This window comes from Drosophila navojoa, chromosome 3 (assembly GCF_054131105.1).
Source record: "Drosophila navojoa isolate 15081-1374.11 chromosome 3, UAZ_NAV_1.0, whole genome shotgun sequence".
Classification (NCBI taxonomy): domain Eukaryota; kingdom Metazoa; phylum Arthropoda; class Insecta; order Diptera; family Drosophilidae; genus Drosophila; species Drosophila navojoa.
The window spans coordinates 29,650,919-29,666,293 of NC_142891.1; the positions used below are offsets into that span (position 1 = coordinate 29,650,919).

At 35.3% G+C, this 15,375-nt stretch overlaps 1 protein-coding gene and 1 long non-coding RNA gene across 5 annotated transcripts in view; one reads left to right on the plus strand and one right to left on the minus strand.

Annotated features, from left to right (window-relative positions):
- The window catches only part of LOC149091978 (uncharacterized), a 192,948-nt gene extending 190,811 nt beyond the window's left edge, over positions 1-2,137 (plus strand). Inside the window, exon 3 of the long non-coding RNA XR_016196444.1 lies at positions 2,042-2,137. This is a non-coding gene — a long non-coding RNA (uncharacterized LOC149091978). The remainder of the gene's footprint in view (positions 1-2,041) is intronic.
- Utx (Utx histone demethylase) overlaps positions 1-14,244 on the minus strand; it is a 42,494-nt gene extending 28,250 nt beyond the window's left edge. For all 4 annotated transcript variants that reach the window (XM_089257602.1, XM_089257601.1, XM_089257604.1 and 1 more), the window contains exons 1-3: positions 14,099-14,244; positions 13,695-14,038; positions 8,220-8,328 (exon numbers count right to left, since the gene is read on the minus strand). In XM_089257602.1, the coding sequence (XP_089113728.1) occupies positions 8,220-8,328; positions 13,695-14,038; positions 14,099-14,148 (503 nt within the window). In that variant the 5' untranslated portion in view covers positions 14,149-14,244. The remainder of the gene's footprint in view (positions 1-8,219; positions 8,329-13,694; positions 14,039-14,098) is intronic.
- Between the last annotated feature and the right edge of the window lie 1,131 nt (positions 14,245-15,375).

Genomic DNA, 15,375 nt, shown 5'->3' on the forward strand with positions numbered 1-15,375 from the left:
TCAGATGCTAGTATAGCTAATTGTGAATGATTTAACATGTTTTTTTTTTAAATGCCAAATATTCAATAAAATATGTAGATCATATGCTGAAAGTTTCATCAAATTCGGTTTAGTCAATCGACGTTAAAAAATAACAAAATGTTTGGCCAATTAACAAACGCACGTGCTTCAGCAACAGCAGTTTTCCAATACGTGTGCACACATACATTCAAACATCTTCTAGCACATTCTTAGTATCACATCAGAATGTGCTTTCGTTAAGTTCTGCTAGATGGCGTTGCATCAGTGAATCTATATCAGTTTTGATATAGCAAATAGCAACAGAGGAATGGCGTCATGGTAGAGGGCGCGGCGCTCGATCGCGAGGTCTCTGGTTCAAATCCTGCTGTGTTGTAGTTTTCTTTTAATTGCTTCAAAACTTTTATATATTTGATTAAATTTGATTATGTAATTTGATTAATTTGATTATGTACGTTTTTATTAGTTTGCTTGTTCTTGCACATTCTTAAAGTCACATCAGCAGTTAGTTTGACTTAGATTTGATAGATGGCGCTGTAGCAGTGAATCTATTTCAGTTTTGACGTTGAAAATCAGAACGGAAGGGTGGCGTCACGGTAGAAAGCGCGGCGCTTCATCACAAGGTCTCGGGTTCAAACCCAGAGCGTGTCGGAATTATTTTTTTTAATTGTTTCAAAATTTTTATATATATAATTAAATGAGTTTTCTATTTCATTTATATTTTTAAATACATCGAAATTGAAGTTTGAACCATACTAAATGTGCTTTTCTATTAGTTTGGTTCAGGGTAGTATCTAGTCGAGCGCTCTCGACTAGAGTTTTCTTACTTGTTTTTAAATTCATTCTGATACGCAACCCACGATCATTGAAATGATATTCGCGCGAGTTCCCTGCCAGTCACTATACTTCACACATACATACATATGCATGTATGAGTTATTCGCCGGCCACATTGCCACACAGTATTGGTAAGTAAAGATAGTCGCTTGTTTATTGCGTTATAAAGCTTTTCATATACGTGTGTTTTACCCGTTGGTTAGTAGGTGAAATATGTTCTTTTTGGCAATTCAAGCAATGTTTCTCTCTTTCTCTGTCATGTCATCGCTTTGAAGATCGCTGCGGTTATTAGCGCTTATAGCATCGCATCGCTTCTCGCGGCCACTCTGACGTCAGCCTAAGGTGGGATGCACAAGTGTAATAAATAATCGCTTGGTAGTTATGGATCTTTAAATTCCTTAGCCCAACGTATAATAAAGCCAAACACACTTTTGATTAAAATTAAGTTTACATTCCATTCATTTTATAGTGGAGAGGAGTTTGTAGACAATATTTTGTAGCAAATAAGCGACACCATTGCATTATATTCGGAGTTATATTCTGTAGCAGATAAGTATTTTGGTAGAAAGTAAGTTAGGTAATAACTAGGATAAGTGTTAGTTTGTAAAGTATTGCTAATTAGTTAATAAGTAGTTGTAAGTGTCATAGCAACCAGTTTTATAATATAAGCATAATTCAAATTAGTAGGCGGACGCGCGAAAGTTGCTGACATTGCTGACACCGTGGTGAAATCTGCACAGCGGCAGAAGGGAATCAAAAGCTGCGCGCAAGCGGGAATTAATTTTGAGCGCTCGAAGCAAACAGACGTGTTTGGGTGATCGGGAGTATTTTCGACGCGCGGCGCGGGCGGGTGCGTGTTCTTTTTGGTTGGGTATTAGTAGCGTGGTAATCTAGGCTCGGACTTGAAATACTGTTTAATAAAGTAAGCATACCATGTTCATGATCGTGTACTCATTTACAGTTAATTTGCCTGTGAACGATTAACGCTAATCATAGTTAACCGCGTGTTTGTCTAACCTATAGCAGCCCCCTCCCACTTATAAATTTCTTGTAAGTTATGGCCCTGGGCAGACAGACTCTGACCCCGGCTTGAAAATTAATGTAACCTTATAACGCGTTTTAAGGAAATGTTACTAATTTTATAGTCAACAATATAAGGAGCGGTACGACTGAAGGTCATTGTCAGCGCAGTCGCTGCTCACTGCGCCGTCAGCAGAGCGCGTTGTTATACATGCGTCTGGATGCATGTGTATGTATGTGTGCATAGAAGCAGTTTAGAATGGGCAGTCTCGTCTAGAGCCTTCTTACTTGTTTATATAGGGGAATGATGAAAGATTCTTTCCAAATTGAAGGGAACACAGAAGTTTCCAAAGACAATTTAAACAATTCTAGTAAAGGTGACTGAAGACTGCACTCTTCAATCACACACCTTGGAATATTATCGGCACCAGGAGAGAAAGATGATTTCAACTTCTTAATGGTGCAGCCAGAGAGGCTGCAGTGACCTTAGGAGCATTCAGAAAGTGAATACGGATAAAAGTATCATCTGAAGGAAAGGTGGATTAAAAAAAAAAAAAAAACTCTGCAAATAGATCAGAGTAATCCTGGTCATTACAAGTTTTTTTAGCACCAAGGAGAAATGAGGACTGCAGACCAGAAGACTTGCGCTTTAAGTTTACAAATGAGTAAAATTGTTTAGTATCTCGAGCAAACTGACCTTTGCAACGTATAAAATAATTCTCATAACAACGAGTATTTAAAAAATTGAAATACTTGGCTATGGAATATTTAGACCAGTCGACACTTGACCCAGACTTTTTATAGTTCTTAAAATATTTAGTTTTAATATTTCTTAAATTCGAAAGAGTCTTAGTGAACCAAGGCGGCTTATTTGAAACGGGCGAAATACGGCAGAGAGGGCACACATCCAGAATAGAGTTTAAGGTTGTATAAAAAAGCGATACTGCCAAATTAATATCAACCAATCATATTAAAGGTATCAGTCTGTTGAATTAATTAATTCGAGCAAAACAAAATTACATTTATGATAACAGAGCCTTGGTTTAGAAGGCAAATCAGCTAATAAAACCTCTAAAGTGGGGTGATGTATATCCTCAGCTGAGCAGAAAGAAGTTGATCAACGATATTAATAAGCGAATCATGATTAATGAACACAAGATCTAGTGTGCGATTTAGATGATTAGAAGTAGAGTTCATCTGAGACATAGACAGGTTAAACAATTCATCAAAAAGATTGTGGTCAATTGTCGGAAAAAAGTAATTTGCATTACAAGTTGACGACCAAGAAGTGTTAGGAATATTAAAATAAAATAAAGCACTAGAAGCTTCTTTAATATAATTAATATGTTGAGAAGAAAATTGTACGTCAGAAAAGGGAGGGATATAAGAACATGTGATAAATGAGCACGATGAGAGAGTTAATTTAACCCTAACCCATAATCTCCGCATTATGAAGGGACAAAAAGGTAAACAATTCGGAGAGGATACTGGATTTAGCCGCAATTAACACACCACCCCCTCTACGCATTGAACGACCGAGTCTATAAGTAGTAAAATTACTTGAAAGGATTTCACTATTATGAATATTATTAGTTAGCCACGTTTCAGTGAATGCAATAATATCATATTGTACACTAAAACTGTGCAAGAATAGAGTTTTCAATTTAGAATTTAAGCCACGTACATCATACAAATCATAGACAGCTGCGAAGAAGATTGGAAAGTATTTAGTTTTTTGGTACAATGTGTAATGAAGATTGCACCGAAGGTAGATTTACAGAAATAGGAGTCGATCTATTACGATTTTTATACTCATTCACGAAGTGAATTAGTATATTGGTTTTGTGCAATGTCCGTCTTGCTGTCCGTCCGTCTGTCCGTCTGTCCGTATGAACGCAGTTCATTTCGCCGCTATTGAAGCTAGAGACTTGAAATTTGGAACACATACTCGTGTATAACTCCGATTTATAAAGTGTTAAAATTTTCCCGATCCGCCCACTAGGGGCGTGGCAAATCGGAAAATGCATTTTCCGATATACCAGAAATCATGTTAGTTGAAGAGCTAGAAAGTTGAAATTTGGTATGTAGATCCGCGTTGACCCCCCAAGTCCAAAAAGCTATGGTGGATATATCTACGCCCATTGGGGGCGTGGTAAATCAGATAAAACTGTATCTCCCAAAGTTCTAAAGCTAGAACGTTGAAAATTCGCACGTGAGCTAATGCTATAATTCTATAATGACTGATGAAAATTTTATGTCTACGCCTACTTGGGGCGTGGTAAATCGGACCTGAAGATATAGTGATTTTTCAAATTTGGCTATATTTTAGGCACTATACAGTTTAAAAGCTAGAAGCTTCAAATTTGGATAGTTGAGTTACTGGTAACCTCCTCTATCGATGCCCCAAAAATAATTGTCACGCCTCTTTGGGGGCGTGGCATATCGAAAAATACCCTGTAATTTTCACATTTTTTGAGCGTAAGCATTCAAATTTCGCATTTACGTAACCGTTAGCTCTTTCTAAGAACTGGCCAAAAATGAGGTGTCTATGTATCTACATGTATATACAAATAGGCTTAATAGGCATTTAAAAATAAAATTTAGATATTTAAAAAATATAAAAGCTAAAATAACAAAATTTGCAATTTACAAAAAAGAGTTTTCCCCGGGATTTGAACTCGCACCTAGCCATGTTTGTCAAAATACAAAACAAATTTGAACCGGCGCCTTTGCCGACAGCGCCACCACCTACTGTCAACAACTGTAATTAAAATGAGATCCAAAAATAATTTGCATTTATGTGTACATACATACACACATACAAATGAGCGCGTGCATAAGAAAGGCTGGAATGTCTGATGCTACATATGCCTGCAGACTTATGTGCATACATATACATGCATATATGCGTACATACATATATGAGGGCTAGAAACAAATTTAAACTTATAAAATTTTTCAATTAGCCATACGGACAGACGGACGGACGGACAGACAGACGGACAGGGCTAAATCGACTCAGCTTGTCGCCCTGTGGGGTCTGCCACGCCTCCTTCTGCCTGTTACATACTTTTAACAAAACCATTATACCCTGATTTCCCATTTTCAATGGGTTCAGGGTATAAAAAGACTTCTTGCTCATTTTTGCTCCTTCACAAAATAATCGACATGTTGCAGTTACACATGAGGTCTGCAATTCCATGCTGCTAGAAGTGCGGAGCAGCAACAAGCGACAACAAAGCGCTATAAAAGAATATAGAGTTACAAAATAAGTAAAGAGAACTTATTGGACGATAAATTTAAATCAATTAACTATAGAGTAAAAAAAAAAATAGTTGGATTTATTAAGTATCATTTAAAAAATGCAATCGATTGCTGATTAGAGTCAAGTATCAAGGTGCATTCGACCGATCACCTAAAAGATCAGGTCGAAAGCAATTAAATTAAAACGAAACACGACGCGTCTTTGCATTAGTTTCGTCAAGAAATGAACGGAAAAGGATACAACTTTTCTTTTGAAGTGGTAGCTGTAATGACGGCAACGCAGCAAGAAGAGCTTTTGGAAATGTTGAGTTGTTTTCTACCATTTAATATTTTGACCAAGAAATCTTAAAAAACGATTTTATAATATTAATTGCTATCTCTTGCGCGCATGAACTCCGGGAAATTTAAAGTTTTGTGTGAGAAAACATGAAAGGTTACTTTATTCTCAGGCCGGGGTCAGAGTCTCAATTTGAGTCAATTTGTGTTTGTCATATTATATTTTATATATAATATTTTTGCTATCCACAACATTTTGGTGCATGGGCATCAAATACCTGTATACTTCCAGTTGGAAGTTTGGGGGAGCACGCCTCTGAAGCGCGAAAATCTCATACTAGGAAGTGCAGGCGATTACAAAATATAAGTGACGTATTCAATAGAGCACTAGACTCATCAAACCCACTTATTTCTAGTCTCAGTTTGAAAGAACGAGCTCGCCGGAATAGAAAAAAAGAACTGCCTACAGAAGTTATTGCACTTCTAGAAGCATATAGTTTCGATCCTTCTGAAACATTTGCTAGTTCTACAGAAAGTGAAGAAAAAGATGATTCTGAAGACGACGAATGTTAGTGATAAGTTTATCTGGGAACTAGAATTTTCGTCGCAATAGCCGGACGCTATAAGCGAAAGGGGTGGGAGAGTGGCTCTATTAAAAAAAAAAAAAAAAAAAAAAAAAAAAAAAAAAAAAAAAAACAAACGATATTATAAAAAATTCATATTAATATGTATGTATACAAAATTTAAAGCTTCTCTTCTTCTCTCTCTTCAGGGACAATTAGTGCCAAAAATTCGTGCTTTTTACAAACTGCAATGGAGAAGGAAGTATGGGTATTTTAGATGACTTCATGAATTAAGATAGTAATAATAATAAATAATAAATTTTAAATAAAAATTGGAAACAGTTTCAGGACAGTACTCCTAAACAATGGCTCACAAAATCGAGTCCTGGTTACTGTGCAGTTACCCAAAACTTTTGGAAACACCCTTCGTGACGTCTATAACAAATTTTGCAGCCAGGTAGACTGCCGTGGTCAAACAATCATCGATATCTTCAATATCTTACCTAAAGACATAGCTACAGGAAAAGTGGGCTCCAAGAACAAAACAAAACTGTAACCTTTATACAAAAACATCTAAGGGAACCTCTAAAATATAATAAGTATCATACCAAATGTTAAATGTTAACCGTTTTTAATAGAACTTGGCATTTGGTCAATTGTTAAAGAAAAAACGAATATTAAAATAACGCCGAATGTCGTTTTTTTTTTTTTTTTTTTTTTTTTTGTTTATATACAATTTTTGTGAGTTATATTAAATCTACAATTTAGCATTTTCAATTTTTTAATTTCAACTAATATTACATGCTTTATGCGCAATTGAAGTTGAAAAATAAAAAAAAAATAAAACGAAAATTAATGTTAGACAGTGTATGTTAATATGTAACCCGAAAACAGGTTGAGTAATAGAGTGTAGGTGCGAGTGCGAATGCGAGTACATGCGTTGACAGACACAAAAATGATCATACATGTGTGTGTACATGCTTAAAAAAGAGCATATCGAAACAACAATATTAAGTGAAAGAATGTTGTCAAGCCGCGCAAGAAGCAGAAAATGCATGCGAAAACTCGAGTGATTTCTTTTAGGATTCATTTATTCTTGCTCATTTTGTTGAAGGCCGTAAGCTATGAGGTAGGTGCTCACTTTAAAGTAAACTCAAGACGTTTTTCGCCTATCACGCACTCATTCACCTTTTCATGAATTATCATTATACCCTGAAACCATTGAAAATGGGAAATCAGGGTATAATTGTTTTGTTGAAATGTATGTAACAGGCAGAAGGGGGCGTTTCAGACCCCACAAGGTATATATATTTTTCATCAGGGCGACGAACTGAGTCGATTTTGCCCTGTCCGTATGTTTGAACGCATCGATCTCAAAATATATAAGAGCTAGAGACTTGAAATTTTGTTTAATAGGTCCGTGTATATCACGCGCATATCGAGTTTATCAATAAATATCGATAATTTATTCCGTTATTTTTGTTATTATTGTTATGATTAAAAACCTTATCGAACTGTGCTAATGGAACTACCTGTTCAATGAGAAATCAGGGTACAAAGGATTTTTTAACAGTATGTAAGAAGGAGAAGGAGGAGTGGCAGACCCCATAAAGTATATATTTCTGTCCGTCTGTACGTCCGTATGAACGCCTAAATCTTAGAAGTTGCAAGAGTATATCATACAAGTCTATCATATTTCTTTCAATAACTCATCCGATTTTATCCCTATTAAACCTGGAGAGTTAAGATTTACTGTTTATATACATTTGATGAATACGAAGAGTTTGTAATTACAGATAGTTTTTTTTGTTTCATGGGTTCAGGGTTTAAAGTAAATTATTTACTGTCGTATAGTAAGATCCAGCATAGTACTTCAGATTTTAATGCTTTTGCTAAGATACTAAAACATGCTAAATATACATATATTTAAGCACTCTCTGCTTACTTGTTGTTATAACGTTTCTTCGATATGAAATTCTATTCAATAGCTTAATAAGTCTCTAGTCCTTAAAATAACTTGTCATATTTAGCGAAAAATGAGGGTATCAATTTTACCATTTTAAAAGAAATCGAAATAGAAATATTTCCTCAAAAATGGAAAGCGCGTGTAGCGTATTGTATGAGCGAGTAACAATTTAAAATGTAATTATGGCTTATGGGCAAACATGTATATGGTCAACGTATATTGAAAATAATGATTTTTATACTGGTCATATTAAGTCAATATATAACATTCCTTACCATTTAAAACAACGAAATTCAAAGTAAACGATTCCGAGTCCGTATAAAAAGCTGTGGTTATTCCAATATTTTGGACATAGCCGCATATACTTCTGATAGGCAGATAGAGCTAGAAGGGAAAAAAGTTCATATTCTATTAATTTATTTATATGATATAGGCAATCATAAAACTTTAATACTTTTAATACTAATATTAAGAAAATATTTTTTGTTCGTGCAAAAGCGAACATCAATATCTGCCTATGTTATATGCGTAACAAGAGCATCACAAAATATAGGTAGTTTCCTGAGAGTCCGAATTTCAAAATCAAAGCTCTATGAGCAATCCAAGAGAGTTCACAAAATTTTATATACACATATACGAGCACAACCACTAATAATTCGAACAGCATGCTTTTTGCAGTGTCCAATGTTTATCATCAACACTACTAAAGATAACACGTACCAATGCATTTCGTGTTAAAGAGAATTATTCTCTTCACGATGAAAAAGTTTTGCTTTATTTTGAGCAACAACAATAATATGAGTAATTTATTCAAACGGTTTACTTAAGAGATAAGAAAAATTTGACCACTATTAATTGGAACGCTGCGTAATGTGATTAACTATAATACTTAAAGCAATAATTTAATTAATATTAAAATTGTGTAACGTCACTCTTGGCTGCGTCATGCATTTAACTCGTTTTGGCATTGATTTCAACAAATTTTTGCAATGCTCTTGAGAAATTGAGTCCCACATCTCTTGCAACTTGATTTTCAGGTCAGAAATACTCGTTTGTGGCTCATTTCGTAGCTGGTTTCTCATTAGCCACCAAATATTTTCAATTGGGTTTAGATCTAGGCTATTTGATGGCCAATCTAGAACCCTCATTTGATTATATTGCAGTAGTCTAACATTAATATTTGGTTTTTGTATTTTTCAACTTCAAACGCTCATAAAACATGTAATATTTGTTTAAATTAAAAAAGTGAAAATGCTAAAGTGTTGGTTGAAGAATTACCTTTAGGATGACGTATATATCAATATACAAAGTTTATTTCATATAATTAACAAAAATTTTGCAAAAACCGGAAAACACAAAATTTGGCGTTACTTTAATATTCGGTGTTTTCTTCAGCAAGTGACCAGATTCTAGATCTATCAAAAAGCGGTTCATATTTGACATTTGGTATGATACTCATTTTTTTTTAGAGTGCCCTTAGACATTTTTGCATATACGATTTTTTGTGTCCTTAGAGCCGATTTTTGTCCACTCTTCCGGTATCCTTTAGGTCAGATATTGCTGATATCGATGTTTTGTGACCTCGGCAGTCTATCTAGCTCCATCAATTTTCTATAGTGTTCTAGTCTGGGAGTTGGTGATATGTTTCCAAAAACTTTTGGCAACTCCACAGTACGCGATTTTTTGGGCTTATGCTTAAGGTCATTGTCCTGGAACAGCTTAAATTTGTCTGAAATATCAATTTGTCAGACAACTATTTCCAATTTTCTTTAAAAATTCATTAAGATTGAGATCAAGATGATGAATTCATAATGTCATCTCAAAATTCTATACATCCCTTCCCTTGATAGAAATAAAACCTCAAACCAAGACAGAATCCTTAGCTTGTTATACGGCTACCGTCAAATTTGTTATCAGCTCTAGATGAAATTTACGGAAGACCATGCTTTCCAGTACTTCCCAACAAGTTGAATATGTTTACGTCAAGGAATATTACGTCACCTTACCAAATTTGGTACACTTTGGTGGACTCAGTTATGAATAATATTGGCCATTCCCGTTATGGTTTGGAGATGATTTACTTGGTGGAACGTTCGTCATCTACATAGAGTAGAAGGTATCATGCGGAAAAAGGATTATATAAATACCATTTCCCCGAATTTTTTTGGATTTTCAACAAAATGGGAACCCGAAACATACTACAAAAAAGTTTAAGGAATGGATTGGAAAGAAAATTTTGTAGCTAATGGATTGGCCAGCACAAACTCAATCCTATTGAAAATCTGTGGTCAATGGGAACGCGTAGAAGCGGGGTGGAGTCTAATTCTGAAACAAATGATTCAAGGTTTAGTTGATAGCATGCCAAAAAGAGTCAAAAAAGTTATTGCTTATAAGAATTTTTGTACCAAATTCTAGAATTTTTTAGTTCATTCATTATTAGGGACACGAAAAATAAGATCTCTTTATGGTCAATGTTTCCCTTGCTCTCTCTCTCTCTCTCTCTCTCGATGCTCTTTGCTCTCTCAAATATGTATTGATCTACTTTTTGCTTGTATATAAGCAAAAAACTAAGTTCGCAACAAACAACAATTATCACAAACAAATTAATCGTTTTTAAAAAATCCTTTTCGGGTGAAACCCTGTATTTTTCGCAGAGTTGCACATATCTATTTTGATTAGTTAATTTACAAAACTTTTAAAAATCTGCAAAAAAAAAAAAAGAAAATGAGTCGTAGAAACAATGACACCAGCGCCATCTCATCAAAAAGTTTATTCCGGCTGGGAATTCTCACAGCAAAGTTGGTCGTTTGATGGGTTGTTTAAATACTGATCCACAATTCATTAATCCATAAAAAAAAGTGATGAACATCATGTCACTCGACTCAAAGGACCTAAACATATCAGCAAGACATCACTATTGGAATTCTCAGCGTTCAAGAAAAATACCATACTTTAATATATAACACATTTCCGAGCGGATGGCGATCGCAAAGGAACACAAATATTAGTCTAGATGTGTAAGGGTATAGAGTTGCTTTTCGTACTATGGTGTAGGCCCAATTCATTGGATCAAACCCATAATTGACCGCCATGTTTATGTTAATATATTGGAAAATGTGACGCAAACATATCAGAAAGAAAGCGAAGGAATGGTTTCAGGAGAATTCAAGCGACTGGCCTACGCAGCCGCCGGACCTAATTCTGATTGATAATTTGTGGGCGGATGAAGTGCAAAGTCGTTCAGGAAACCTGAGCTAATTTATAAATTAAAAAAAAAAAAAAAAAAAAAAAAAAAAAAAAAAAAACGATGAAAATTTTTGTTGCAATAATTTATTTCTGGTTATATTAAAGCAAAAAGTAGATCAATACATTGATAAATGTACCGAGCTGTATATGTATGTATGCATATGAGCACAAGTAAAAATCTGAGCTCTTTAAACTGTTTGCCTAGCTGGTTATTATTTGTGTGAAGGGTATGAAATCGTTTGTGCGCATAATGTTCTCGCGGCGAGCGTGCATATACACACTACAGCCCTTGCTACATACATATATCAGCGTTTGTATGCCTGTGTGAGATGCTCTTGCTGCCTGTAGCAATTTTAAAGCCCAGCATTTGCATTTGGTCGATCTTGTGAAAGTTGCTGAACGATTCTATTTTTGGTTACTCGGAAAATGTATATGCAAGAAAACGAATCAACGTTTGATTGCTCCGTTAGATATCATAAAGTTTCAAAATAGCTGAAAACATATAACGGACGCGCCAACGCTGTCATACCCTTCCCACCTATAATAACGAAAACGCAAATATTTTGTACGAGCTAGGCAAACGTTTTGAAGAGATCGATATACTCTTCACATAGTCTTCCTTTCTTTGTGAAGAGTATATAACATGGGGTTCTTGCTGCGAAGAAATTTCAATTTTCGTGACCTGCTGCTTATGCTCACATACATATATATATATATATTAGATGGATGCATGGCCGTACTCATAACCCAGCAGAATAGAGTCCATTCGAGAGGAGACTGAGTGAGTGAGTGCGAGGTCGTTGGTCGGCCGTCTGGCCTGCACACACACGATTACATTGCCCTTCGTTTTTTCGTTGTTTTCTCTGCTAACAGCGACGCAACTCATATACTCGGTGAGGCAACTCATATACCCGGACTCATATTCAACTCTTTCTCGTTCAATAGAATATTGTGCCTCTGAATCATATACGAGCGCACTCACTCATAAAATTTCTGATTTGGCCTCGGTGCCACTCAATTCAATATGAGCATTGTTAATTCGAGTACGATTTTTTGGAACTCATGCAGCCCTCTAATACATATACATATTTAAGAGAGCAGAAAGCAGAGAGAGAGCAAGAACAAAAAATTGAGCATAGCAAGATATTCTGTTCAACAGCCGACTATCTCGGTCAAGCGCATGAAGCGAAATAAATGAGATTTCGTATATTTTCGTAGCCCGAACCTAAATGTGAAAAGCCGAGCGATACGAAGTGGTTTTGGAGATAACCCTCGAAGAAAAGTGGGCAAAAAGCTTTAGCTGGACAAGTGTCCAGTCTATGTGTTCTATGGTTAGTGATGCTATCAAATGAGTTAGAAAATGTTTATTCTAGTTCAGTTCATCATCATCAATTTGTTCGTTCATTGAAAATTGAACTACCTAACTATTTAGTTATAATTCAACTATAATGGAAAACAATTTTTCACGCGATTAATCGCTACAAATTATGATAAATTGGACAGTAAAGAAACAAACAAAGGCTCTAGCTGAGACTGCTCGCTTAGGCGATACCCTGAACCCTTCAAGCTGATATTCTAATCATTCTGCACTTCTTTTATGCACACATATGTACATGCATGCACGTGCATCAAAACGCACGAATAAGCCCGCGCTCTGCGGGGTAAGCGGATAGCTGCAGTGTGGGCAATATTATGAGAATTTATTTGCTGAATAATTTAAATTCTAGACGTACAATTAATGAAACTTTCAAACGTTATCATAATGTTGTATGTATTTAAATGTATGTACACTCCAAAACAAAAGTCTTTAATTGTCTGGTGATTCATTAGCCGAACATTTAATAAACTTATTATTAGTGTACCACGATAATTTGTTTCGGTTGAAAATGTGAATGAAATATGTAAATATATATACAATAATAAAATTTATAAATACAGGCATTTATAAACTTCCTTAGATGTTCGGCTTTACAATTTTCACAGGCAGCAGGAGTTGCGCATACAAGCACACAAATGCTCATACATGTAGTGAGGGACTGAAATTGTATGTGTGTATGCTCGTCGCCAAAACATATTCTTTATGCGCCTACACGCTTTCATACCCTTCCTAGAAATAAAACGCAAACATTTTGTATGAACGTGACAAAAGCTTTTAAGATATCGGTATACCCTTCACTCAAAAGGAAAGAGCTGGGATTGTCGCGAGCAATATCAGTATTTGCTGATGAGTTGGATGATTTGAATGACGGTGGAGAGAGAAAAGTGAGAGAGACTTAGAAAAATAACGCACAGCCGTGCTTCGTATAAAAGCGGAATTATTTTGTTAAAGCGTTCGCAGCGCACTGACTTTGTCGTGCCTTACTTTCTCTGCTCGACCCTCAAGAGACAAATAAGAAGTTGGCTTGTCTCTTATGCGCATTTTTTCTGCATTGAAAAAGTTTGTTCTACATGTCTCATCTATGTGTTCTTTGGTTAGTTTTGTGCATTAACAACTATTAAATTACCTTCATAATATTCAGTCAATAGCAAATGCAAATGACCGAGTTTACAGTAGGTGTTTATATCAACTTCTCCAACTCCGATATTTCCCTTAGTTGTCAAGTCACTTGCCAATGCAAATTTCGTATCACAAACATTGGATTCTATGCCAGAGTTTTCCTTAATCTGTTCCTCATATTTAACAGATACATCAGTTTTTACATTGGCATGTTGTTCATCACGTTGCTTGCTTATGTTTAATGAATGAGAACTAGCCAGTTCATCTTGCAATATTGTAATGGATTGTTGAATAAGATCTTTTATTCCATTATTCTTAGGGTCCGTGAAATCAAGGAAACCATAATATCGGCTGAAATTCTAAAAAGTTAGGCGTTTATTTTTTTTATGCATTAAAATATATTTACATTACCTATCTAACTCTTGAACTATATAAAGATCATCAATAGATTTTAGAAACATTTTGCTTATCGCATAACGGCAAACAAATCTTTTATTAACGAAATTTGACTTTTCTTCGAATAATATGTTTATATCAAATGTTTAGTTGTTCACTCGCTCATGAACTATAAGTTCAATAAAATGGCTCCGTTTTTTACAACCTTCAAATAGGGGTATTCCTAACATTTTTGTTGTTATAAAATTAATATGAAATAAATGCTTGACTTGAAAGAATTGATATATCAATAAATCGCACCTCTTTTGTATAAAAGACACACATACACGCACTAATAATCACTAGTTGGAATACCAAATATGGGAATGTGGTAAATTCAATCCGCATCACAGCCAATATGCAAATGTGTGTATGCTCTTCATAAGACCGACCAACGAAAGATGTCATAGGCGGCAAGAGCAGACACTAAAGTACATAATTGCTTATACAAGGTGCAAGCAGCTTTAGCTTTCGAAATACTATATTCTCATGAAAACGAAAACATTTTGCAACAGTATGCTAAATTGAGATCGATGTAAATAAACTTAAATTTGTATAAACTGATGCATGCATGTGAGTGCGTCATAGAGAGAGAGAGTGAGAGTGAGAGAAAGAGATAGGCAGAGAGAGAGAGAGAGAAAAAAAAAGAGAAGAAGAAGTAACAAAAACCTGGGGAACCAGGTTATGTTTGCACAGGCAGCAAGAGTAAGGCACATAGGCACCTACACGTCCGTGTAGCAAGAATATGCAAGTGTGTGATTTGCGCCCGTCGCGAAAACGATTTCTTCATTCGCGGTAACGGTTTCATACCCTTCCCACATATAATCATCGTAACTCTAAAATTGTGTTTGCATGAGCGTGCAAACGCTTTTAAAAATTCGATATACCCCTTACTTAAAAGGAAAGTGTTGGGATCGTCGCGAACAAATTTCAATTATTGGGCCCTGCTATTATTTGAGAGACCATAGAAACAGAACATAAAGAGAGGAAAAGATATAGTATGGCAAAAAGAGAACGTTTGTGCACTAACAGCGTACTGTTTTTGTCGTGTTGTTTTTTCACTGCTCGAGCCTCCATCGACCGAGTCGAGTAACTTATGTGCTGTAAAAAATTTTTTTTTGCATAACCAGTCTTTGTGTTCAAAATATATTTACATTATCTATCCTTCTCTTGAACTATATAAAAATTATCAATAGAGTTTACAAACATTTTCATATTGCATTAACGGCAAACAAAAAACTTAACAATGACTT